Source organism: Trematomus bernacchii, unplaced genomic scaffold (assembly GCF_902827165.1).
Source record: "Trematomus bernacchii unplaced genomic scaffold, fTreBer1.1, whole genome shotgun sequence".
NCBI classification, from domain to species: domain Eukaryota; kingdom Metazoa; phylum Chordata; class Actinopteri; order Perciformes; family Nototheniidae; genus Trematomus; species Trematomus bernacchii.
In genome coordinates, this window is record NW_022987973.1 from 1,014,021 (window position 1) to 1,041,537 (window position 27,517).

A 27,517-nucleotide genomic window follows, 5' to 3' on the forward strand; every position below is an offset into this window, starting at 1 on the left:
TCTTTATTTCTAGAGCTCTCACACACACATGAGCCGGATACATGTGACCGGGCCAATATAAGGAACATTTACCATTCCATTAAAACCCATTGAGTCTTCATTTGCGTAACGTTTTCTTACACTGCTCGTTTTAGTCATCGTGTCAATGTTATCAACTCCTGATGGAGAATTCATTAGCTGCACTATTATCTGTGAAAAGAGACCGTTGCCTCCCAGTGCAGCAGCTTGGATCAATGTGAACGTTTGTGAGGCCTAAAGTGATTTATAGTAAAAGAAACATTCACTGTATGTACTATACAATTCAATACAAATTCCCTTTTATACTATGGTGAATTATCATAAGGAGGCAAACATTTTAGTAGGAGATGTATCCATAAAGTGCATATTTTAACAATAATAGATATTTTGACTTAAAACAAGTGACTTTTTCATCCTCTTTACTGATATGTAGCTCCACTGGTTATACAGCAGCGATTTATGAGGCCCTCTGTAAAGTTTAGAGGACAGGAGGTGAGATATTAATGTCAATGTATCACATATCCAAGCATTTTAAAGGTTTAGATCATCAATATATGCTGTAACAAAAACTATAGACACATACTGTGTGTGAAGGGTGAGTAATATACCTCCACAGTATCTGCAAATAGAAGTGGGCTATGCAAGATGCTAGTGGCACCATCAGTTTTATGTGGTTTCACAATCTCTACAGTAAAACACATTATGTGGTTTATTGTGTGCATGTTTGCTTCACACTGTTATGCAGTTATGAGCTCTCATACTGTCCTTCATTTAATTAGCCTGTCTCCAGCACACCAAACCAAACTTTGACAGGCAGTGGGACCAACAGGAAATGAGCAATAAGTCATATAAAATGCTCCTTTGAGGAAAATGACAGTCATGTCCTCCTCCTGGCACGTGTCGCTGTGGGCGGGCAGCGATGAACTGACAGGACGAGGCAAGAGGAGACCAAGCAATGGAGGAGCGTTCGCACTCAAGGAGAGAGAAATAGGGTATATGTGACTGAGTGCATCCATGATTCTTGTCTCCTTTTGTTACACGGACACCTTCAGGCAACACACACACACACACACACACACACACACACACACACACACACACACACACACACACACACACACACACACACACACACACACACACACACACAACACACACACACACACACACACACACACACACACACACACACACACACACACACACACACACACACACACACACACACACACACACACACAGCAGTCAGTAACACCTGAGGTGGTCACATGCCAGCCGTCAGCATGGCTCTGTGTGCCAGTAGTGTCTCTTTATTGATCCACTTAACTGCTTATTAACCCTTGTAAAAACGACAAGAGGAGAGATCTAAATAGTTATGGCACTATCATGAAACAGCAGAAGCCTTGTAATCATTTTCAATTAATCAAGCCTCAGTGACGCTTATACAAATAATAAGTGTCTATGGGTTTCCTCTATGGCACATGTTGTGGATTATCTAAAAAAATGAAACATATTCATTTAGTGAATACAATCAGATTTTAAAATATGCACTGTTTCTCCTCTTCTTATAAACCTTTTATATATACAATAAAAAAAGGGTTAGGGTATTGGATGGTAAGACTCAAAACACGCTAATCCTCAGTGAAAGAGCGCCATTTTAACTTCCATGTATTCTCTTTAACATGCAGTAAAAACAATATACATGTTGGGTCACATTGTGTCTAAAAATGTTGCAGCTGAAGCTCAACTTTCAGTATAGAACAAACATATTTTATTTCTGGCTGTTTGTTTGCGTCAATATATAATGAACAAACTATTTGTATCTAAAACTTTGGAATATTATAATTTCCCAAGCTACATTGCTGGATTACTAATTAATGAGAACCCTTCATTTCTCTAAGTATGTCAGTGGGTTGAAGTGTATAGAAAGATCTGCTGGTTTGTGTTGCAACACATAACATACAGAGGTCGTTATCCTCGCAGTGAAAACAGTGACACAGTTTCAGACAGTATTGCATTGCTAGATGATGAAACAAAAGACCTTTTTTTTCTAAATACTTTTTCTCTTTAGGGCAAAAGAAGGACATAAGTAGCAACATCTTATTCATAATATAATTCTGAGAACCTGAAACATCACCACCGAAGTGAGAAAGAGGCTACTGGAAGTCGTTATTGCTTTTCTCAGTCAATCTGTGCCATGCTACCAGAGTTATTTTAAAAAGGCTATCGGGAATGTTAAAATGATACATGTGGAATGGTGAAAAAGGTTACGATTAGTTGATATAATGTACAGTCAATCTCAGTTCCCATAATCCAGACATCTTTTTGCGGCTTTATAGCTGCTCATTAAGTCCCTACAGAAATACAAATCCATCTGTGCACACACTTCTATCAAGCTGCAGGTTCTATTAAAATCTGATTCATGGCCACATTCATATGCATACAGTCCCTGCACATATCCAAAAGGCAGATCACATTTCAAACCACCTCACATATATGAGACCATATTCTATATCTGCTCCATATGCATTTGTGGGTATATCAAGGCACCGCAGTTTGCATTAGCACATGGTTACCATAGTAACCTAAAATGGCTTAGCAGAGAGAGCGGTAGGTATTTGCTGTGTAGATGAGGATTAATCACCAATAAGCTCTTTTGGTGCTCCTCTGCCTTTTCTCTTACACACTCTAAAGAGCATTCCCAATCCTTGACCTCAATCGCCTCCCTGCTTTTCTCACCGCTTCCTCTTCTGTCATCATTAAAGCGGCAGATATCATGCCCTCAATCATGCTTAGTTTAACATCCAGATGGTTCACAGGTTTAGCTTGCAACAGGCAACAAATGTGTGAAAAGCCCCGGCATCAACCTAAATATTCCGCCGGGGGCGGCAGATAAGAGGAATGGAGAAAGTCTGACTTCAAATTGATCACCGCAGTGAGAATAATTCGGTAAACATGAGCATAGTGTGTGCTGCATACTAGTGTCATTCTGCATGATTTCTGGGTAATACAGCTTGAGATGATGAGCAGGAGTCAGAGGAGATGGAGTTTGAAATCAAAACTCAACTTTGTTCACATCTGTCTCCTTGTCAGCCGAGGCAGATCTGAGATGTATTGCTTGATCACTGTGAATCTCTGCTGTCTTTGGAAACAAGACGTATCGTGTTGACAAAATGTATTATACACTATTGAAGACTACAAGAATCCTAAATGTGAAAAATAAAACATTTTGCAGCACATTTACTGTTCAAACTGTGCCCCATATGGCTGCTATGAGATGACGGATTTACACACTTGAGTAATTAGTGATAGTGGAGGAAGTTGATTGATTATTTGGCTGGTGCTAGATTACAGACTGTAAATCACTCCTTTCATATGGTGAAAAATGCATTTGTTATGCCTTTATCCTGAACACTAAGGGCAATGCTTCTTATTTACTAACTGCATTATGTAACAATGTTATATAATAAGTTGAGTACTTACGTTTGAAATGGCTGCGATGTTTATGCTGAGGAAACAGTTTTGCACTGTTTGACTTAACCTGTTTACCTACTTAGCTGCCCAATAGAGCGTATAATGGGTATAGGTCCCATACATTAATACATAATGCTGAGACCCTGTAATTGCAAACTGTGTAAATTGTAAATGTCCCTTGAATAATTTAAAGGTTGACTCTGATCAGTTACAACACACTGAATATTCGGTTTCATTTAATTAAACAATACTAATTAGAAAGGCAAGTGAGACTGTAGAGCTGGATTTAGTGAACACAACTAAAGAAATTAGGAGAGGACATTAGGAGAGGAAGCAATCTGTAAAACTACGAAGAGTAAAAACAGAGATATGGATTAGAACACTTACATTTTTTTTTTTTTTTTTTACTACACTTGTGGAATTACTTTGTAAAGAAAATACACACCTAAAAAACCTTAAAATGATTTATTGATGTGCTGATGCAAGTTTCAAAACAATCTCAGTCAGTGCTATACCAAACTCTAAGAAACTGTACATCCTTCTCTACTATGAACATTAAGGCTGAATGGGGAGTGAACTCAACATGGAAATTAAAACAGACACATTGATCAATGCAAAGCAACACAACTCCACACATGTAAGAAGTTGGAGGGAGTTTGGATGGACACACATAAGCTCCTACTTCATTTCAAACTGTTTCACAACGATCATCAGGAGAAAATATAGATACACATTTTGTGTTTTGTGATACTGAATCATTTCTGACAAACAGAGTTTTCAAAAGATGTGATGTGAAAATATCGCAACATATTGCCCTGCTTACAGCTTCTTGCCCTAGCAATCATAGTGCCTGATATGTGGGAATGCAGAAGTGCACCACACACATTGATCACACGCAAGAAGGAAATAACAAGGAATTGGTGTAATGACCCTTCAGGTTGGAGTGAGAGAAAATGTATTTGTGAGGAAATGGAAGAAATGGTTGATTTATGACACAGTGGGAATTGCAAATGCACTATCTGATATACCACCATGGCGGTTTGGATTCTATTGACTTTGTTTATTTGTGTTTTCCTTTTCTTTATGACCACACGCAGACGCACACCTTTACACAAGACTAGGCAACTTGTTTCGATTAAACCATGAATCAATTGTTTATCTTGATTTAAAAAAGACACAGTTTCTCTATAATGATCAATAAAGTGAAATCCGCGCTGTGTAATGCAGATACTCATTAGAGCTGACCAGAGGCAGCTGATAAACAACAGCACTCGGATAAACAGACGTGCGGCACAGTAAAAGCTATTCCTTAGTGGGAATACATTGGAATGAACTGCTAATGAGAGAACACCTAACACGCAGCTCCACATTCACTAGGATGCAAAGTGAGACCTATCATTCTTCAGCAACACTTTTATCCTCAGCTCTCATTTACTCTCTTACACACACACACACACACACACATTCCCTCGAGCAAGAGATAATTGTGTGATCTGCAGCATTACTTACCTTCCATTGCATACTTCATATCCAGGGCGAAGAGGCTCCACATGATCTCGGCGCTGGTCTTGCCGGCGTTCAGCTCCTGCGGAAACCTGGTGGAATAGAAGCGGATTCCAATCAGACTCATTTCCCTATAATGACACGCTCCGCTGGGCGGCCTGATGGCTCGGCCCAGCCTGAATCTCTAACAAACCACTATACCAGATGTGCTTCGAGACATGGTTGGGGAATCTCATAATCTAATAATCCCCCATTATTTGAAAACCTGGTTGAATTTGGGAGAGATCGAGATGCATGCGCGGGCTTTAAGATTGGAAAGAGTGTAGGAGGAAGTGACAAAGCATAAGATAAGGGACAGTGAGGGAAAGGGCGGCAACCTATCTGCAAAGTAATCTGCTATTTTGAATGCATATGGATTTTTCAGTCAAAGTTGGAATGTGAGGTGTCAATGGTTTAATTATCCGTATCCTCCGACAGTGATGGGAGGACATTTAAAGATGACAGGGCACGGCCTGAGAGAGGTGATTATCAGGAAGTGTTTTACTTTTGCCAGAGACCATTCTGTGTACAACAAGAAATCATATTTAACCGACAATCTTTGAAATGAAACAGTGATCATCCGCTCAGACTGGACAACAAGTATAATGCCGAAGCATGAATGCAAACACACACACACACACACACACACACACACACACACACACACACACACACACACACACACACACACACACACACACACACACACACACACACACACTCACACACTCACACACACACACACACACACACACACACACACACACACACACACACACACACACACACACACACACTCACACACTCACACACACACACACACACACATCCATTTATGGAGGGAAGGAAGATGTAAGCTCCCATTGGCAATTGGACAGAAAAAAAAGACTCTCCAGAAACAATTGCTCCCCTTTTCATCTCTATCACTCTCAAAATATTTTTCTCAACTCCTGTGATTTCCGTTGTTATCTTCCACACACACATAGTGCGCTGTGGGTGGGGGAGACACACATCATAATAGCAGAAATGTAACATCTGCAGCTCTTGTTTACATCCGCCTGATGAGTATTCATGAGAGTAATCTCTAAAGCTTCTTATCCTTTACATTTCAAAGAACAACTGCAGCATCTAATTGTATATTCCTAATCAGAAAACAAATTCTGTAGATCAGTCTATTGTCTAAAAGATATCTAGGCTACAGTCCCAAGTAAACATCCTCATGGTCACAAACAGAGTCACATATGAACAGTTTTCCCTCGGGCAGCAGCTCCCATTATTTAAAGGCAGCAAGTCCACTCCTGGGTTTATTGGGAAAAGGCAAAGGGAATGCTGTCACTCTGTAACTTGACCAGGGGAATGTGGAGGAAATGGGCATGAATATTGCAAATCTATCATTAGACAGTGTAGGAGAGAAGGCTCAGGGCATACACAGAGTGTTAATAAGCATCGTAAATCGAGAGGAAGGAGAACAAGAAGAAGGGAAGGCGAGAATGAGGGGATGTATGTGTGAGCGAGACGAAGAGAGAATAATATGTTTCATCTTATTTCTTCTAATGTGAGCTCCGCCAGGAAGGAAGCAAACACAAACACCCCCTCAACACCAACACCGCAACCAGACCTCTATCCCCCTTTTCTAAAAAACAAATCCTTCATCTCTTATATAACTCCGCAACACAGCAATCCCATTTTATCCATCCATATTATGGCTCACCATAAAACAAAGCATTCCTTACGGTTGGCTTCTCTGGCTGCCTCACAGCCTTATTGCGCAACACTGCGCTCATTCATGTCTCCACAAGCAGTAAATACATTTTTTTTTAAATCTACAGGGATGGTTTTTCTTTGTTTTCCTTCAAGCCCGATTTGCCTCTAACTCAACCAAATAAATACAGTAAGGAATTATATAAATATTGAACAAATCAGTGCATATTTAATCAATTGAGCCTTATTAAAGGCACACACATTTTGTATTTATTCATCTTAGAGTATTTCCACATCAAACACTTTTACACTGATACTTCCTTTCAAACCTCCTTTCAAGCCAAACAAATCATCGACCATTTTGTCACGAATGGTTGAGATTAAACCCTATGAAATGAAGCTTAAGAGAGAGCAGTGAAAACTCCGCCTGCATTTTAGGAGAGTTTTCAGTAAGGTCATTTATACCTCTGAATTTAAATAGAGGATAAATGGTAATATGTAAATAGTTAACACGATGATCAGCAATGCATGAGTAATGAGAAAAACCAAACAGCTAACGACCATAACCTGGCATAGTAACGAATGAAGTGCTCATTGCTTGATAAGAAGCATAATAAAGGAGTACATACTGGTTAATGACTGGGGTGTAAGCTGTCCGGTCCTCATCGATCACAGACACCATGAGAGTGATGAGTTTTGGCCAGAAGTCCAGGTTCTTTATAGACGGACCCTGCTCCTCTCGGGGGATGTCCTGCTTCCGGCTCTGCAGAGGAGAAAAGAAAGATGGTGGGAGACTGAAAACTGTTTTGAAATATTGTCTTCAGTGTTATGGTAAATGTCTGTTTCCTGGTTTCTTTCTGGCATTGCCAATGGAGTTGCTGTAATGCTAAATACATGTCACACTTGATCTGACAATAGAGCAACATCATATCATAATGTGTTGCAGATATGAGACCATTAACATTTTTGGATTCAGCAGAAATAGACAGGGATCAAAAAGAGGAAGCCAGACAAATATGAAAGTAGTAACATACTTTTTAACACTTGAATATATATTGCATATCATTATATTATCTCTGTATGACATCTTTATGAAAGTGATAATGTACTTGCAGTTCATTTAAACTGAACTAAATAAGTTAGTATTATGTTAGATGTTGACAGTGTAAGGACAATACAAACTATACAAATAAGCCTTAATCATAACACCAGATTACAAATGTTATTTCATGAAATCAAAGCAGTTTTTTTAATCCTTATGTTAATTGGTCATATATTTTGATTCTGTGATTCATTCATATTAATTTGTTAGTATGCTTCCATTCCCTCATTAGATTAAAATGACTGCCACACTTATAAGTGATACACAGAAAATACAAAGTGCATGTAATCGAGCATTACCATTTAGAGTTTTATTTTATTTTATTTTTATAGAGTAACAGAAAAAGAAACAGCGGACACAGGAAGCCATCTGAAAAGCTTTGTTTGTTTAACTGTACCGGAACAGATACACCCAAAACAACAGGATTTACCAGGACTGGAATGTTGAGCATTTCAGTTTGAAAAGTGTAATCATCCATCAGTAGTGTGTTTGTGTGGGTGTGCGTCAAAGTGTGTGGCAGAAATCTCCGTGGCTGTCCTGGGGTGATGGGTGTTAAATATGAAATCTTTCCCTGACCCTGCCATCTGCTCACCCCACACTGAGTGTAACCATACTGATCTGCAGTCAGCAAGTTACTGTCAGTCTCTCGCTCTGACACTAACAGGTTCTGCAGAATACAGGCTAGGTCGTGCACACACAAAACACAGAGCTTACTGGCAGCTCTGTTTCATACACACACACACATAAAAACATGCACTTATGCACACTGACAATTACATAAAAATGAGAAAATGTGTATTGCATTCTCTTGGGAGGCTGTGTACCCACAGTCCACAGTCATAGGTTATAATGTGATCTACATACCCTCTTTGACAAACCCTCCCAAGAGGATGCAATACACATTTTCTCATTTGTGTATGTAACTCTAAAGCAAAATGTTTACTTGATGAATGCTGGTAAAAGGAAATTGTGTTAAAAATGAAACATGTTCCAATCAGTTATTGAATAATTTAGGTTGAATTATTTACCAACCTTAGGCCTATTGACTTTGTTGCAGCACTGAGAGCAGACGCTGTAGCGAGAGCTTGAGATATTGAAATGCAACATGAGTCAATTTACCATTGATTCAATCCTTAAAACCTAGTCAGTTCCTACCATGATCAACTTGTATCAGATGACGTTGATTGTAGTCTTAAATATCCTATGATGCAAGGCACACATTGCAGCTGGAAGTACGACACAATTTAATCTCACTGCAACAAGAAAGACAAATACGGCTTACAGCTGATTCTGCGACAGTAGATTGTGTGAGCCCAGGGTTCACTGCTTTAATCATTTGTGTTTGGGTTTGCAAAAGTAAAATCCATCCTCGTGTGTGCCATCGTCAGGAAAACAGATGAATAACATGACTGGATCCATCATATTGATCAAAGCTCATGAATTTGTCATTTGCATTGCATTCCCATGCTTGCTATGTATCAACACATGAAACATGAACCAGTTTCCAAAGTGGAGGCAAAAGGGAGCTCCATATGTAACGTAATCAAAGGCTGTGTTGGGAATTTAAGCTAAACGCATGTTAACCTTGATTGAGTAAACATCTATGCATTAGTAAAACTGGTGGAAACATCAGTTAGTGTGATCATAAATTAAGGCAAGCATCACTCGAGATAGATCTGCTTGTTCCATCAATCACACAATTCAAAACATTGAGAGGTTAACAAGTGTCTTGTTGCGAATGAGCGATTTATGAGTTAAGATCAATTAAACAATCAATTTCGGCGCTGAACTCATCGTTAATGAAATGACGATGCGATGCTTACTTGGAAGAGGTAACACTTCTTATAAAGGACTGCTACATTAAGGGGAGATATGCTAATAAATGCAACAAGGTACATTTCTGGTTAATTGGAGCCATGTGATAATAAAACAAATATCCCTGCAGGAGGTCACTTGACTATGCAAAAATCTGTCGATGGGTGTATCCTTGTGCGTGTGCGCGTGCATGGCTGTATGCATATGAAGGACATTGAAGGTTGTGTCATCCCTACTAAATTGAAAGCGATATGCAGCGAGCGAAAATGTAGTGTAGACTCCCATAGCTCATCTGTATTCACCTCAAGTAGGTACACACACATTGTTAAAGGTGATTAAGTGTCTTGCTGTCTTTTTACAGCCCACAACATACCCATGGGCTTCACTCTCAGTTGTACTAGGAGGTGAATACTGTCCTGAACTCACTAATCCCAGTGAATGGTGCATGTGGAGGGGGCACTAGCAGAAATATTCATAGAAATGCATCACTCCTCTAGAGGGTAGCTAGTGCTTTATGGTTATTGTTTAGCACTTTCAGTCCCTGTGTGGGAGAAATCAGCATTACCATACAACTGGCTCATCAATTCTCACAATGTGACACAAATCTCTGATTGAAGGATGTTCTTGGAGAATGGAAAAATCCCAAGAGAAAGAGCTGTGCGGCGAACTGAAGCTGTATTTAAAGGCCCAGAGATAAAAAGGTTGTTTGCTCAAGAATTGTATGAAAGGATTTACTCAAAGGCACATATTCTGAAGACAAACAGCATGCTCTTCAAACGCAGTCATCAACCAGATGGGTATTGTGCGCAAATATGTGATCATGGCGATAAGAGGGAGACTTATCAAATCAATTTGAATTGCCTGCTCAGTAACAAGTGGAGGAGTAGCTCCTCTCACAAAGTAGATCCCTTTCTTTTGCATACCTGTCAACAAACAGCAGCCCCCCTCTTCATAAACAGATTGCTTCTATTCATCTGCCTACTTAAGCATGGACATTTGCATAATGCATTCATGTGTGCATATACATGAGCATTTTTCATAGACGCAAGTGCAAGCTACTTAGCATTTCTGGTCTGTGAACTATCCTTGCAAATCCACATTCATTCACAGGGTATTTCCCCGTAGTCTTGCTCTTTTTCTGCCAACATTTAGGAAACTGTTAAGCTACATTCCCCTCACCCCTCCGTCCCTCATCCACTTTACGAACAGACCGAAGCAGAGAGCTGTGTTATGTCACGCAATATGCCTCATAGTGGCTGGGATATTTCCCTGCCTGCCTGACCATCGTGTCATGGATTGTGTCGCCACACTCAGTCATTGTTAGCGACCGGAGAATTGGGGTGTGAATTGTTTTCTAACCGCTGAGTCAAAGGCTACCTAGTGTATGTGAACATAATCATTTGAATTCACAGTGAGATATGCTTTAGGGGGAAGCTGATGTCTTTTTCTTCTGCCGTGTACGAAACATTGATGGAGAGGCTGCCAGTTGTGGAACTGTGGTGGACGACGATGTAATTAGTGAAACGGTCTATCTCTCCTGGTTTGGTAATTGCTTACAAAGCTTCAGGCTGTTTGAACAAAGGAAGCTTATTATTCAACTTTTGAGCGGGCTGCACCCATTATCTTAAATACATTATATTCTGAGGTGGGGACCATTCTCCTTGGGAAGTAAACCGTGAAATAAAAAGGTGGGACCGCCTGTTGCCTGATTATTTAACCCGGAAAGGCCAAAGCATGTAAACTCAATCCCATAGCAATGTCAATGTGTTCAGAGAAGCATGCCCTTACTTAAGAATGGGTGATGCCATGTTTCATGAAAATGTAATTAAGTGAGTTCTTTATCTGGAAACATGCCTGAAGCTGCTCGTGGTACGCAAGTGATACATTATTACACGAGGACGCAGTATGGCAGCATACTCTCATGCTAGTTTATTTATATCGTCCATGTTCCAACTTATATTTTTGCTCATGTATTATCCATCTGGAGCCAAAATAGATGTAAAAAGCCTGATGCTGTTATATGTCTCTTCATGGCAAGCTCTCTCTTTCTTAGATGGTTGAAACTTTAAGTTAACAATAAACACTTTTAATGTTCTGCTTTTACAGCAATACATAGAGTCTAATTGATGCCAGTCATGCTGGAATATCAAGATGTTCTGTCAGCACAAAATGTAACAAATGGTTGTTTACCTGGATTTTCAGGAGAGGCCCTGAAGTAATAACTATATTCAATATGAATGACTTTTAAAGGTCTGCCGGTAATTAAAGGCAGCCTTTGGGTGTTTTAGGTATTCTGCTACTTTATTAGCCTACATCACCAAGCTTAAACATTTCTTTGTTTGCATTGGTGCAGGTAGGTTTTTCATTAAGACCCATTAGGAGTCAGTTATCTAGTTAGCGTTGCCCATCAGCTTGGCTAATTACCAGATGCTGAGATGCTAGTTTGTAGATTAAATGTGATTACATAAGTCAGCAGAGCAGGTATGCTGTCAGCTGCCTTCATTAAAGTTAGCTTGATTAAACTCTATTTTTACACTGCTATTTGCATTTTCTGTAAGTGCTAGATGTATGCTTCTGTTGTTTAATGTTTAACGGCACACTGGATAGCCAATGTCTTATTTTCACTTTCCATCGTAATTCTCTTGTTACATTGTAAGACATTCAGAAAATAAAACCAAACAAACTTACAATAACAATAAACAGAAAGGCCTATATCTTATTATTCTGAACCATCCATAAAATAAAAAATCCTCTTGTTAGAAATAACATTGTTTTAGTAACAGCTTGTAGATTGTTTTTGCTTTGGATGGGGCAGTAGTGGGTTGGGTTATGGCTTTCAAGCCCAGGGAAGCAACAAAAACATCAACCATAACAACAATAAACAAAAGAACACTAAAGCTGAACAGCCGAAACACAAATCCCATACTAAAAAACGACTTTTACATAACAGTCAGCACTGATTAACTCAAAAGAGCTGAAAGAAGTGACACACATACTATTACAAAATGGCGGTTATAAATAATTCAATATTATTTGCTAAACTGCCAAAGGCATGCTGGGGCAGCTCTTTCTCTGCTTGTGTTAGCCTTTGCACCCAAATGTTTACTTCGCTAGTGCGGGCATGGCTGGTGTATTACACATCTCAATACTGGAGACCGAGCCATCGAACCATTCACAACAGGCCATGGCCACAGCACAAGCGGCAACTAAGTCCAAGAGAATACTCATTGAGTATTGAGGTCAAATGTTTTTTTAATTTGTGCATCATTACATCTGCAAGATTGAATGTAAGGAAAACAGAGCTCTAAATTAGCACAATAACTATCTATTGTTGGACAATTGATTTTCCCAGAAATAGTTTTGATAAAATATATTATAGTCATTTTGAGTCCATGCGATACCACTTATATAATAAGTATATCATTACATACAAATTCAAGTACATTATTTTAAAGAGCAATATACTTAAACTTCTTAGAAACATTTAGATATTGGAATTTGGAATTGGTAAAAGACCGCACAATCAAAACAATAACTAAAATGGACTCAACCAAAATATGCAATGCCTAAGCTATATCATGCTAAGGAAATCCCTGCTGTCACTCTGGCATGATGCTGGCAAAATGTTGTTGACATTCGTATGTCAACAAGCAATCACGTAAACACCACGGGCAATATCGAAGTCAGCAACAATTATGAAAAGGCATATCCATATGTTGTTGTCGTTAATGTCATCATTTTTGACAGGTCTTTGGCAGTGAATCACCAAGCACAACTAAATATGTGGATGAGCCTGAATTAATTGATAAGCAGTGGAAGTGAAAATGATCTGAAAGCTGTTTACCTGGTCAAGGAGTTGGTTGTAGAGTTCATGACAGTTATCAAAAATGTATTTGTATGTAGAGTCCAGACACGCCTTCACGCAGTCCTTCACCACCATGCTGGCTCTGGGCGGACTCTGGAGCTCTTGAACCTGCACACACACAAACACACGAGCAAATACACACACATGATTTCAATGTTTTTCAGTATCAAAGCAGATGATATTAAAATTACCCAGTAACTATAGATGATGACATTTACTGTCTTGAATGAATTTTTATGTTGTTCCATCAGTGAAGTGATAAAGTAATTATATCAGATTACACGTACGTGAAACATTATCGCTTCCTTGTGGAAAAAGGGCAACCTTCTTACATCCATTATGTATATCATAATTGACATGTGGCCAGACATTTAGGTGTGTGTGAAGTATAGTCACACTGTAGCTCCGATGTGTGAGCAGCTGTGCGTATACAATGGCAGAGTGAAAGCATTGGTAACCTAAAGTGACAGATTTCATTCCTTTGCTCATAGCTGCCATCTTAGCTATGCCTCGGTGAACTAGCACTACCCCCCCATTCCAGGCAAAAGAGAGCTGAATAGAGCCAAGCTCTTCCTATAGATAGCAGTCAAGACGTAGTGTTGGTGGAGAGGGAGAGGGAGAGGGGGAGGAAACAGGAAGCGTTATAAACACAGAGGCTTCCAGCAGTATGCAGGTCAACACACGTTACACAAACATGACCCCACCAGCCTGAAGTCAAGAAATTGTGCAGCAATAAATCATTTGGGTTTGAATGGTCACTGGTGTTAGGAGGGACAGGTTTCCAGGAATTATGATTTGGAATCGATTTGGCCTAAATGAAAGGTGCCTAAAATCAATCAGATGTTTATGTTTATGACTTCATTCTGTCAGATTTCACAGCCATGACGAGGGCTGAAAGTGCCGTTTTCGCTTATTCAGGGGGCGAGGCATTTCTGTGATAAAACATTACATCTTCAAAGATTATATTTTTTTAGTGGTGTGCTCCATCATTATTTATGATATTGTTTATGTTTCTTTCCATTTCTCTCTGCCTACACACAGCTACCTTCATCCTGAAGAAGGTGATGCTGGTCAGCAGATCAACAGTGGACTTCAGATCTTGGAGACGCTCTGGGTTTCCTGCAGGGAAATTATCCTGTAGTGAGAAAACATAAAAATGAAATTAACACGAGGAGACATCTCGTTGAAAGCAGCATTTTAACGTCACAAACCCCTTCACCCAACACATCACAGCGCTTAGCCCAAAACATTGAAATTGATTAGAGTGCAACGCCCAGTAATCATACCGAAATGACTGTCGGTCTAATCGTTTAGTGGACAAGGGAGGTCTCTGCTGATGAAATCCTCTATTTCGGGGCCATGAAGTCATCAGGCAGTGCAGAGCAGCGTGACGGGAGCGCATAAAGCTCTGACGTCCTGGATGGCCTCGCTGCCACATGCATTATCCTACTTCTCCTTCTTTCTCGTTGCTCAAATACATTTTGTACTCGTTGTCTACTACTCCTTTACCTTGTCAATAAATGCACAAAAGAGATTTAGGAAATAGAGCCGGGTTCAGCAGTCTCAAGGCTCGACGGCACAGAAAAAAGGTCTGTCCGACATCATGGCTGATCAGCAGAAACAAAACTCGCCTGACATCTTTTGCACGTGAGCAGCATCTTACTGAGTTGATAAATGATTCAAGCTGACCACTTTACAAAGAAGCGGAGTTTTGAAGAATAATTGCTCAACACAACTTGGACAGTGGCCTTAAAAAGAGCCAATGGAGGGGAAAACATGTGGATGGGCTGTTAATGGACATGGAAGAGAGCTGGATACAGCACGGAGGCAGGACCACGTTTATTGCTATGAAAGTGTTCAGTGGCGCATGAAGCCAAAATGGACAGACTATGGAGAATATATTTAATCGGATCTTCCGGTTATCTTCTGCATCTATGGACCCAGAGAGCAACATCACTAGCATTTCCTTTATTTATTGCATGTCTAAAAACATATATATATATATGTGCGCTCCATGGCATCACGCAATGGGCCTGGAAGTTGAAATTCTACGTTTGGTCACTACATAAAGTGTCTAGTGCTTCTACAAAGGGATTTTTTTTTAATGGACTGTCAGCTATCTACTTACAGTATATCTCTCTGAAGCCATGACTAATGGGAACAGTCTAGTTTAGAGGTGAACGAGTAGAGTAGTTCCCAAAGATGAACAGCCTCCAGGAAAACAAGATTGACACACATTCTGCACAGGCAAAAGTGGAACAGTACTATATTTGGCTGCAGATGAGCAATAAAAGAAGAAAAATAAATCAGCTGGGACTGTTTTTTGTTCCCGTTTAGTTTTCTTGCTTCTCTTTGAAAGCGGTTTGCATCATTGCCTTACATATTAACAATAAAGTTGTTAGGGTATTTCATCATTTGTATCTCGCTGAAAGATTTTCAAATGTCATTTAAGAGTGTCCTTTGTCATACACTCAAACAGCAGACTCCTCTGGGTAAAAGAAATCTTAAATTACAAGCAGAGAGAAAATGATTTTCTTGCAGCTGCGGCACCACCACCAGTCTTATTCACACAATGGGAGTTCCATCACTCACCTCCCTTTCTCTCTTTGCTGACACTGCACTTTCTCTCACAATAACCGCACATACATGCAGCCTTCAGACAAAAGAGAAACCATCAGTCCCTTTGAAACATTGATTTTGTAGTTTCCCCCTGCAACCTTGAATGTTGTCTGAAATCGCTCTGCTGGAACAGCTCCCACAACATGTGTTTAATCTGTAGGGTTTTCACTTTGAAACAAATAAAGGAGGCAATTTGAGTTTTGCTCAAGAGACTACATTCTGACATGTAACCCACTAAGGCTTCTTTTTTGTCCAAGTAATGTCAAACTAATCTTTGCTTCCTGGCTTTTCCAATAGAGGCATTAACACCTTTATCTACAGTAGGGGAGGAAAATCACCCTTGAAAGAGCTGAAATTGCACATAAAACTGTGCAATTGCACTGCTGCTATTCTGCTTTACAGAGATAGTTGAAGACTGGTCCATTAAGTCTACTTTGTCTTTACAGTAAATGAGAGGATTAATTTGAGTCGCACATATAATACAATCTTATTTTAAAGCTGTATATTTAAAAAGGAAAGAAATTATTCAGTGTAGAATTAGAAATCTGTTAATTAGTGCATTTTGACATCAAAAGGTTATGTAGCTGTGTAATTATGATGATTGAAGTGAAGTAAAGTTAAGTGCTCATTGACGCTTACAGTATGTATGCTGCAAAGGAGGTACAGTAGGTGGGTTTTTCACACACCAAACATTACTTCATACATAATGTTATGGTCCCAGCTTTCAATCTAATTTGATATTTGACATCCCATTTTGATTGCAGATGGCAGGGGTAAATACAAATGTATTCATATTTGACTAAATCCGTGTTAAGGGAGGAAGGAAATGTCATCTAAATTATAATCAAAGTTTCAGGGAACCAAGTTCTGGATGTGTAAATAGCTTAAAGACAGCATGTACAGTACTTATTTTGATTCTGGAAAGCATTACTTACTTTGGAGAAAAAACTTAATACAGCTTCACACTGTTCCTGGTATTAAAACAGTGCCTTGCTTTACAATACACAAAACACTTACATCTGCAAACACTGTTTATTAACACAGGGACAGTGGTGTGAATAACGTTGCATTCTTCCAACAGATGAATACAAATACACCAGAAATTAGGAACTTCATCAGCAGAAAAACTAAGAAAAAGCGAAACAGATTTATTGCCAGAGAGCAGTCAAGCATACTGAAAACAAAAGGCATCCATCTCTGAGCTGAAAGTAAAGACAACATCAGCACTGCCTTTAAAAGATGACAGAAAGTCCATTATGAGACGTGAGTAACGCTGATGAGATTTGAGTTCTTTGTCTTTGTTCTCGCTTACTTTGAAGACAATGGTGTTCACTGAGAACCAAACCCAAAAGCAGTGACACTGTACAACTCCATAATTATGTAAGAATATCAATGTTTTTTAAACCTTTTTACAGAGGCAGCATAATGGCTTTATAAAAGGATTTGCTGGTCAAACACCAGGCAACAAGTGGAGCTCGTGCAGGAAATCATGTGGAAGGAGAGATCAAACGCAGTCATGCTCACTGGACCTCCAACTGCCACAGGAACACTGCACTGTCACCCTGCACTCTGCCCATCATGCATCATGGGCTAAGACATATGCTCAATTGTTTGTATTTTGAATCAAAATTCAGGTTATATCAATGAATTAGTAACATTTCATTTAAATAACCCAATATGACAAATGACACATTTATCTCAGGGTGATGTACAATGTGTAAAGCATACATGTCTCCCAGAGAAACAGTTAATGGTGAAAATGTATTTATAATGTAATAAATGTAATACTTATTGGGTATACATTATATATTCTGACATTACGGGGCATATCTTTAAAGGTGGGGTAGGTCATTTTGGAGAAACCAGCTCGAGTGCGCGAGAATTTGAAAATACACAACCGGAAAAAATCTGCCACTTCCTTACAGAGCCCCTTCTCCAACACACACGGACGCGCACATGACCAATGAGGGCACGAGATAAGTTTGTGCACAGATGGAAGGCTGACAGGCAGGTAGGCCATCCAGTTATTTTAGCCGGGCCGGCTAAAATGATTGGTCGTGCTTTTTACAGTATTACGGCTTCCACAAATGACATTTTTTTATGGATTTTTTGTCAAAGCACTTAAGATATTCATTGCTATCGGGATGTTAAGAGCATTCCATGGAATATAACAAAAAGTGTATCTCGAGCCGGTTTCTCAAACTTACCTACCCCACCTTTAAGCTCCATTCAAAGTGGTTCAGGTTGGAATTTATTGAAACATCATATAATGCAGAAAGTAGTAGTTTGAAATGCATGTATTAATATAAAAATCTGCATTGAACAATGAATACCTGATTTTCTTTATTGTAATTGTAGGAGCAGAACTTCACATATGTGTGACTTTTTCTTTCCCTTTCATAATTTGTTTCTTCCTCCATCAGAGCTGGAGGTGTCTTATCGTCTTGCTCTCTGTGAACGGTGATACTAGCTTGTCTCTTACACTTGGCTTTTTACATCGTCTGTCATACATTTCATTTCAAAGGGTAAGCTTTGGAATGATGCAGGTTCTTCTCTGCAGAGAAAAAGAAGATTAGCCAACAACTGTGGAGATGCAGCTTTGTTCTCTTTGAGTATTTTCTCAACAAAAAAAAGGATATGCTTTTCTGGCATTTGAGGATGACAGTCTGGTTGTATGCCTCTATAGCAACCCTTGATATGTATAAGGGAATCTTGCTATAGAGCAACCTAGTTGAGATGATAGAACTATAATGTTGGTTCTTTATCAGCTCCATTAACAGCTCAATGTAACTTGATATGACACGATACTGCCTTGGAGATCTAGAGCTATGGCATGGAACAAATATTTGATTTTTATTGCAGAGGCAGCAGGAACTACTGCACCATATAAAGCAACAAAGCAGGTTTTTGCATTAAGTCACATTTTCTCTAAAGGCACAGCGTAATACTGCACAGAGTTTGATTTCTAAGACAATATAGCACACGTCCTAGGGGTGCTAACTGAACCAACATCACTTTATATCAAACTGTCCAAACTAAGCCAACGGCCCAAATCCCTCGCAGCGTGCTCGGAATACTGAGGGGTTTATGTCCGACCTGGAGAAACGTGCAAATCCCATCTGGGACAGACCGGCTATACAAGGTGTCACTGTGTATCAGCGCTGTTAGAATAAAGTTTAAAGCGAAGAAATGCATATGTGGCAAAATGTAAAGTGGCAGCTGCACCCCGGTTCCATCTCTGCTGATTCAAGGGCCCTGTTTTACAAAAGCAAACTCAATCTCCCTCTGAATGACATTATAGGGAAATCCATACGGTGAGTAGCCATATGTGAAACTTATTACTGTCAGATAGTGGCAGGACGGCTCTGAGGGACGGCTGTAGAAAGTGGGAGAGAGTATGAACTAAGAAAAGGTTATGAAAAAGGAAATGTGTGTGTGTGTGTGTGTGTGTGTGTGTGTGTGTGTGTGTGTGTGTGTGTGTGTGTGTGTGTGTGTGTGTGTGTGTGTGTGTGTGTGTGTGTGTGTGTGTGTGTGTGTGTGTGATAGAAACCACTGGTCTGTGGAAGGCTTGACAAGGCTGAGCAGCAGGGCAGCGGTGCTGGCAGGTGAAGCCAACGTGATTTTCTGTGACTGCTCTCAGTGAACATGTCATCGCCAGACAGCCATGCAATCTGAAAATAAAAGAGGCCATCTCTCCTCACTTAACCCTCTCCCACATTCTCTGTTTCCCACCCACCAGGCCTCCTGTCATCATTAGTGTTTATCCTCTTCTCTCTTTCCAAATAAATCCCTCTCTGCATCCAACTCTCTTCCTATTTGTCCAAATCGCATCTCCTCCAACTCACTGTCTCTGCTGATTTCATCTAACTCTGTTTTGTCCAAATGCATTCCTTCCTCACTATTTGCAACTCCATCTCAGTCTCCCTGAAGTCCTCTTGTTTCTCTTTCATGCATCACATCTTGTTGCTTTTCTCTCATGCTTTCTTTCTTTGTCTTTGTAGACAGACATCAGACTCTGCTGTCATCAGGGTGTGTCTCTGTGATCACATGTGGCTTCACACAGCAAGCCGGGGCAAAGAACAGGGGGACTAAAGCAATCACCCACTCAAGGACATGTTGCCTTTTGTGTCAAATGAAACGGTGTGAGGGTCATATTTCAGTTACACTTCACAATGGTAAGCCACCAGCTGGGGAGAGAGGTGTGTGTGTGTGTGTGTGTGTGTGTGTGTGTGTGTGTGTGTGTGTGTGTGTGTGTGTGTGTGTGTGTGTGTGTGTGTGTGTGTGTGTGTGTGTGTGTGTGTGTGTGTGTTTGCAGGCATGCTTCGGCATTATACTTGTTGTCCAGTCTGAGCGGATGATCACTGTTTCATTTCAAAGATTGTCGGTTAAATATGATTTCTTGGTGTACACAGAATGGTCTCTGGCAAAAGTAAAACACTTCCTGATAATCACCTCTCTCAGGCCGTGCCCTGTCATATTTAAATGTCCTCCCATCACTGTCGGAGGATACGGATAATTAAACCATTGACACCTCACATTCAAACTTTGACTGAAAAATCCATATGCATTCAAAATAGCAGATTACTTTGCAGATAGGTTGCCGCCCTTTCCCTCACTGTCCCTTATCTTATGCTTTGTCACTTCCTCCTACACTTTTTCCAATCTTAAAGCCCCGCGCATGCATCTCGATCTCTCCCAAATTCAACCATGTTTTCAAATAATGGGGGATTATTAGATTATGAGATTCCCCAACCATGTCTCGAAGCACATCTGTTATAGTGGTTTGTTAGAGATTCAGGCTGTGTGTGTGTGTGTGTGTGTGTGTGTGTGTGTGTGTGTGTGTGTGTGTGTGTGTGTGTGTGTGTGTGTGTGTGTGTGTGTGTGTGTGTGTGTGTGTGTGTGTGTGTGTGTGTGTGTGTGTGTGTGTGTGTGTGTGTGTGTGTGTGTGTGTGTGTGTGTGTGTGGCTGCTTCAGGTGAATCTTGGATGTCTGCACATTTGGGAAAACGTCTGTGGCTGGCTGTGTGATGACTAATAGGCTTAGCTCTCCTGGGATTGCTCTGGGAGATTATGTACTGTGTGTCAGGATTTCAATCTGCTTGAGAAGAATACAGAGAACCCTTTATTGGCCTGGGAGATCAATTCCAGTCTCTTCAATGTACCTTTCTTCCAGAGGAGGATATTTGATTCATATGTTTGATTGGCACCTTTTGTCATTTGTTTCAGGTTAGGGAGGGGAACAAAGTGATTTGATTTGACCCTTTTAGCTATTCTTATTGCTTTTAATATTGTATTTATTTCAATTGAAGTGAAAATAGGCACGTTTTTGGCTTTAACTTCTCATTATGAAGTACATCTGGCAGGCACATTGCTTTATAATGATGAAACAGCAGAGATTAGAAGGGGGGACTCACTGTGCATAGCCTAAGAGAGAAAGAGACCCCATGCTGTTCACACAAGGGCTTTTTGCAAGAGTAGTTTGCAATTACTTAAGCAGCATGCATGGGAATTATTTATAATATGATATGTGTTAATGTATTCATTTGTCTTGATCGTCTGAAAATGCACCAAAGTTGTTGCCAAGTAGGATCTGAATGTCTTTGCAACAACTGTGCTAGCAATTATATTACATGGGAAATGTACGTTTGAAGTTGGACAGTTTTCTATTGCCACTTTAATATAGCTTTTTAGGTATATTGTATTTCAGTGAACACATTTTTCACACAAAATAGAATTCTCTTATTTTCATTTGAGTATACTAAAGTCAAGCAGGTACAGTTTGTCTTTCACGGAGCCGACAACAAAAAGTTCGTAGACACAGACACCATGTAGCCTGCTGATGCTTCAAATGGTGACAGTCACCCGTTTACATCAAAGGCGGCTGTACCAGGTCAACCAGAAGATTCTCCATACACAGCAGCGCAGTGGAGCCTGCTGACAGACCTCGCCTGCTGCTCATCATTCAGTGACAATCACCCAACTCAGCAGGGGATAAAACGCCACCACTAACGTTTATATAGAAGAAGTATTTACCCAGCATGGTTGACAAAATGCAAAGACTTAAAACAAATGACTGTACCAAAGATATAACAAACTGTTATATATATGCAAACTGCTTGACAGAGACTTTCACAAATGTTTGATGCAGGGCTATTTTATAGAACTGCATTCACTTGTTTATATAACTTTATTATGCAATTTGCCTTTTTTTATGTGGATAAATGACCCTAATAATTATGTCTAAAAATGATAAACAGCTTCTAGCTATTCTTTGCTTCATTGCAGCAGAAGCTTATAGAGTTTAGCTGTTCCTCCCTCTCTCCACTCCCTCGGTGCACCACCTTGTTTTTGCTGCAGTATGTATGGTCTTGTAGCTAGCAGTTAATGATGGAGCCTATGACTGCAGCATAGCCATCACAATATATAGTATGTCTCTATAAAACAAAGCAGAAGAAAGACACAATAGTCTTATTCATGTAGAACAGGAACAGGATTTCTGTTTTTCATATTGGTTATAGCCAAAAACAAAATCAATTTGTGTAGGTGCTGTTGGCTACAAATAAAATTGTGGAGTACATATCCTAGTTTACAGATGTTTACAAGGTGGCCAATACTCCTAATCCATAAACCAACATAGCATAAATAGTGCTGGACACTAACAATAGGGGCTATTTATTAGACCTTGAGGATCAGCATTTCCTGAGCTGCTGATGGATCCCTTGACACTGTAGGCTGATCATCGATATTTATGTGCCTTGCAAAATCACTTTATAGTCATAGATCATTCCATTAATTCAAAACTATAATCAATGGTTTCAGTAATTTGTTGGTTATTCTTGAATAAGAAGGTGTAACACGAGGTATGTCTGGGTATTTTTCTGTAATTACTGTTTTTTCAAATCACCCAATTCGCTAATCTTCCTTCATCATCGCAGCTTAAAACCACAAAGTATTCCAAGCCATTTACTAAGCCTATGGTGATAATATTATGAACCCATATGTGAGTCATGTGACATTATCAAATGTCATTCTTGGTATAAGACCATCACATCTCTTATGACATTTACCTCTTCTTAAACCGGATATTTAGTATTAAACCTAAAGGCATTTACATGCGTCATGTGTGACTAAATTGTAGAATTGATATAAGGCAAGCATGCATTCAAATGCTCACTGAATTTAGCACAAGATAGAAAAGAAGATCCAGTCAATAATCACGTTTGGAGGGGAACGGGCACACATTTGGCTTTTAGAACAAATGGTAAATGGATTGCTGCTCCAAGCCAGATATAGTAAGCACACAGTGTGCTGTAAACAGAGTTGAATTAACCTTGAAACCTATCAAATCAATCAGGTAGCAGACACTTCAGCACTTCTGTCAAAAGTCCAGTCACTTTTAAAGGATGTTAATTATAAACACCAATGCTAAATGGCTGCCTGGATTTGCATCTGTGTGTGAAAGATAGGGAAGAAATGGTCAACTATTTTAAATACTGTCAGTGTAGTCTCTAAGTCAATTGAAAACATCCAACCTTAAAAAAGTATGATTCTTTTGAATTGACTAAATTCACAGAAACAAACACCATTCCAAACAAACAAGGAGTCCTTACGTACCCGATATTTGGAGAGGTCGATCCTCAGTGAGTTATGCAGCTGGTCCAATAATTTGACAAATTTCTCCCTCTGTCAGGATGAAAAATATCATAATTCAGTCACCACACCTAAAGCACTCTACAGTCTACAAATTGACAACACTGCGTGGTTGGTAGCTTTGCTGTGCTTGCAGTGATTCACTTTTACTTCCTGGAACAAAATGTAGGGGTTTAGCTATATATATTGCCTGACTCGGCTTCCTGCCTGGAAATATTATTTAATGCCTAACAACATTAGCTTATTAAAATTCCAATCTGAAGCACTGGCAAATTTCTGCACAACTTGCTGTAGACAAATAACTCTAAATGAGAAGGATGATAAAAAGTATTGACGGCAAGAGTTCAATATGAGGCTATAACACAGCAGTAGAGGTTACTTAAGTCCAACTGGGGACCACAGAGCTCATATTTTCATTTAGCACTATTTGACTATACATCACTCTGCAGGCATGTCAGTGGATGTCAGACTAAAAGGCAATAATAGATGCACTTACCCCAAAGTTAGAGGCAGCAAATCGGTCCGATGCGGAGGCAGTGGTTGTGGTGGTGGTGGTGGTGTGGGCGAAGTAAGCGTTGATATTAGCGAGCAGGTTGCTCATCACTGCTGGCACACCGGGACACATGTACTTGGCGGACAGACAGGAGAAGTGCCTGGAGAGGAAAAGAAACAGCTATTATTTTGCATAGTATAAGAGGCATTGAAATAGCCATGTTTGAACCAAATAGGATGGAGGAGTTTGAGACCCAACAATGACAGGCTTCCAGAGAGAGAAAAATATAAAGACACGCTTCAAAATTCACAAAGCTAAAAGAAAACATAGGTAAAGGTTTTGAAAGAATTCCCTTGAAATACATAGCTAATAAATTACCCATACCCCAATTATATGATTTGCTTCACAGTAATAAAAGAAAGTGAATAGACAAACTATAGTAGAATATTGGCTCAACCAATTCCCAATCTGACTGCTAAAGAGAGAACCAACGTTCAATGCTCCAATGGTGGAGGAATAGTTCATAAGTAGTTCAATGCCCTATTCATGTAGTATAGAAGGGCCTGAAATGACTATCAAGAGCAAATGAAGCTATAAATCAGCTGTATAACCTATACTATTAAGGACATAAGGCTGCAAAGTAAAATATGGAGCAAGTAGGTTTGGTAGTAAATCAAGGGACCCTGTGGGGGCTGAGATATAATCACATCCAGGGGAACACAGGAGACAAATGTAAGTTCTGCTGAGAACCATTTAACTGTTATGTTTGTTTCATTCTGTAACAACTACAACCTAGACAAATGCAAGCACAGCAAGTGTTTCCCATTGAGGTGAATCCAAACAAACTACATCTCAATAAGGTGCAGTGCACAGAAACATCACACACGTCAGCTTTCCCAGAGGAGACAGAAACATTACACACGAGGCCTTTTACTGCTGAAAACTTGATGTCTTCAGTTTGGAAGCATCTTATTTCTCCAGTGCCCTTTTAACTCCCCAAACTTCAAACCACACACAATGAAACAGGCACAATTTGCCGCTCCAGATTTGCGAGGATCTTTCCTTACACTCGAAGACACACATCTGCAACAGAGCAACACATCAGTAATTAAGCAGTGGAGCCAGAGAGGCCTGGTTTAAACAGAGATCTCTGCCTCACTGAAGAACATATGCTACTTTTAACACTTCGTACTGCTTTTTCACAAGCCATGTGGAAAGCCTCCCACATTACAATTCACTGGTACCTACATAGAGAATGGATGCCATCTTCAAACACCACATCAAATGATCATGATGGAATACCCCAAATACAAATGTATAAGTGCAAAAATCTGTATGTTTACTTTTATAATGAGAAAAATAAATGTGAGGGCTTCTTTACCAGCCTCCGGTGACCTATAGCAACCAAACATCTGGATGCTTTTTACAGTAAAGATCCCTGAGAGCTCGAAGCCAGCTGGGATTTATAATAAACCATGTGTAATGCTCATTCTGAAATCTATAGAAACCATTTTGTTTGCTGTCTTGAAATCGGCCTGGTACAGGTAAAGGTGTATCTTATTTTATCTTTCCATACATATCTATTTATATATATATAAGTTAGAGGTGACCATAAGTATCGTAAAGCTGGATGTTGAGCCTGGAGCACAGATATTTGAAACTAGAAACATCCTGCAAAGGTTAGGGCTTCATAAAGCCAAAGTGTTAGAGAAGGGCCAGGCACAGCGTTATGTGGAGTAATGATTACAGATTTACCACCCTCCAAAAGTGCAGCCCCACACACACACACACACACACACACACACACACACACACACAGACACACACACACACACACACACACACACACACACACACACACACACACACACACACTCACAAATAAACACAAACATGTTCTCATAGGGAGGCCTATTTAATTACTTTGCTTTCAGCCTCCAAATTACCCAGGAGCACTTGGGGTTAGGGGAGCTAAGAGAGTGATGCATGGAGAGTGATGATGGCATCCGCTGAATTCCCATGGTGCTTTTAGAGGTGGATCTCCTGAGCTCAAGAGGAAGGCGTTCCTTCTCCTCGTGTTACCTTTCCTGGGTTTTCACCAGCGGCTGAGACACACTGCGCACACACTCACATATCATTTTACTCTCTCGGATGGTTGGGAGAAATGAGAAAAAGATGATGAGAAACAGGAGGGTTAGTGGTAGGGAGTGGTGATAGAGTGCGATGAAGAAAAAACGAAAGTGAGGGAGGGTGTGTGTTGGGGGCGCTGTGTGGGGCACAGGAGGGACAGTGGAGTTTGCACAGCCGCGGTGATTTATGCAGCCATCAAGACAAGAGTGACTGGGAGTCAAGGCTCTGTGATGAAGAAAAAGGAAAGGTAGAGCCGTTCATAAATTCCTGATGAAGCATAATAAGCGCTGATATGAGAGACGCAGAGCTTTAACAAGAATCAAGCCTGAAGCATCACCTGGAGCTGAGAAACTGCTCATAAAGCCTCTGACTGCTTCACTTGTCTGCACTTAAAGAAGCCTGCAATCACTCATATGATGCAATACCATGTCACACTGACACAAGTATCTGTCACCTAGCAACAGTTAGCAGCACCAAAGTAATCTAACACTTATATATAAAACCCTATATGTGTTGTTATAGCAGCAGTTCCACGCCTTACTTATATGGACATAATGGATAATAATAGGGGGGTTTTGAAAGAGCTTCACATGGCGCAACAAAAACACATGTTTGCCCTTCAGAGCCAGTAGGAAGATAACGCAGGGAGCTACTGTGGGATGTATGAGGTTGAGTCATGTTCACTGTGATCAGAAAAGTGGGAGAGAAGAGGGGATCAAACATGCCTCCGGTCGAGTGGAAAGAATCAGAAACAGGGTATTTCACGAGTAATCCAACAACCTGTTGAACAACGGTTGATACCATTGATCTTACTTTGCGACAAAACATCAAAAGGCATATTCCAGGAGTATTTTATGACTCAAAATGTGCAGGGTATTTTGAGGAAATTATATAAAGACCGTACAAAAATACCCTTTCTCAGTGTTGCTTCACCTGAGGAATGCATGAGGATAGCTTTCTGGACATGAAAGCCAAATGTGAGCTGCGCCTTTCATTCAATTTGCCAACACAATCTGTGTGTAATTAGAGTCTGATTTATGGAGGCAGCAGGTAATTACACATCCAGCAACTGGGACTGTCCAACAAGTGTATTCGGAAAGAAAAGGAGA

At 40.0% G+C, this 27,517-nt stretch overlaps 1 protein-coding gene across 2 annotated transcripts in view; it reads right to left on the reverse strand.

Annotated features, from left to right (window-relative positions):
* The window catches only part of LOC117471811 (protein unc-13 homolog C), a 108,129-nt gene that overhangs the window by 36,691 nt on the left and 43,921 nt on the right, over positions 1-27,517 (reverse strand). For both annotated transcript variants that reach the window (XM_034117045.1, XM_034117044.1), the window contains 6 exons: positions 24,282-24,438; positions 23,750-23,818; positions 14,563-14,652; positions 13,497-13,625; positions 7,365-7,498; positions 5,002-5,087 (listed from right to left, as the gene is read on the reverse strand). In XM_034117045.1, the coding sequence (XP_033972936.1) occupies positions 5,002-5,087; positions 7,365-7,498; positions 13,497-13,625; positions 14,563-14,652; positions 23,750-23,818; positions 24,282-24,438 (665 nt within the window). The remainder of the gene's footprint in view (positions 1-5,001; positions 5,088-7,364; positions 7,499-13,496; positions 13,626-14,562; positions 14,653-23,749; positions 23,819-24,281; positions 24,439-27,517) is intronic.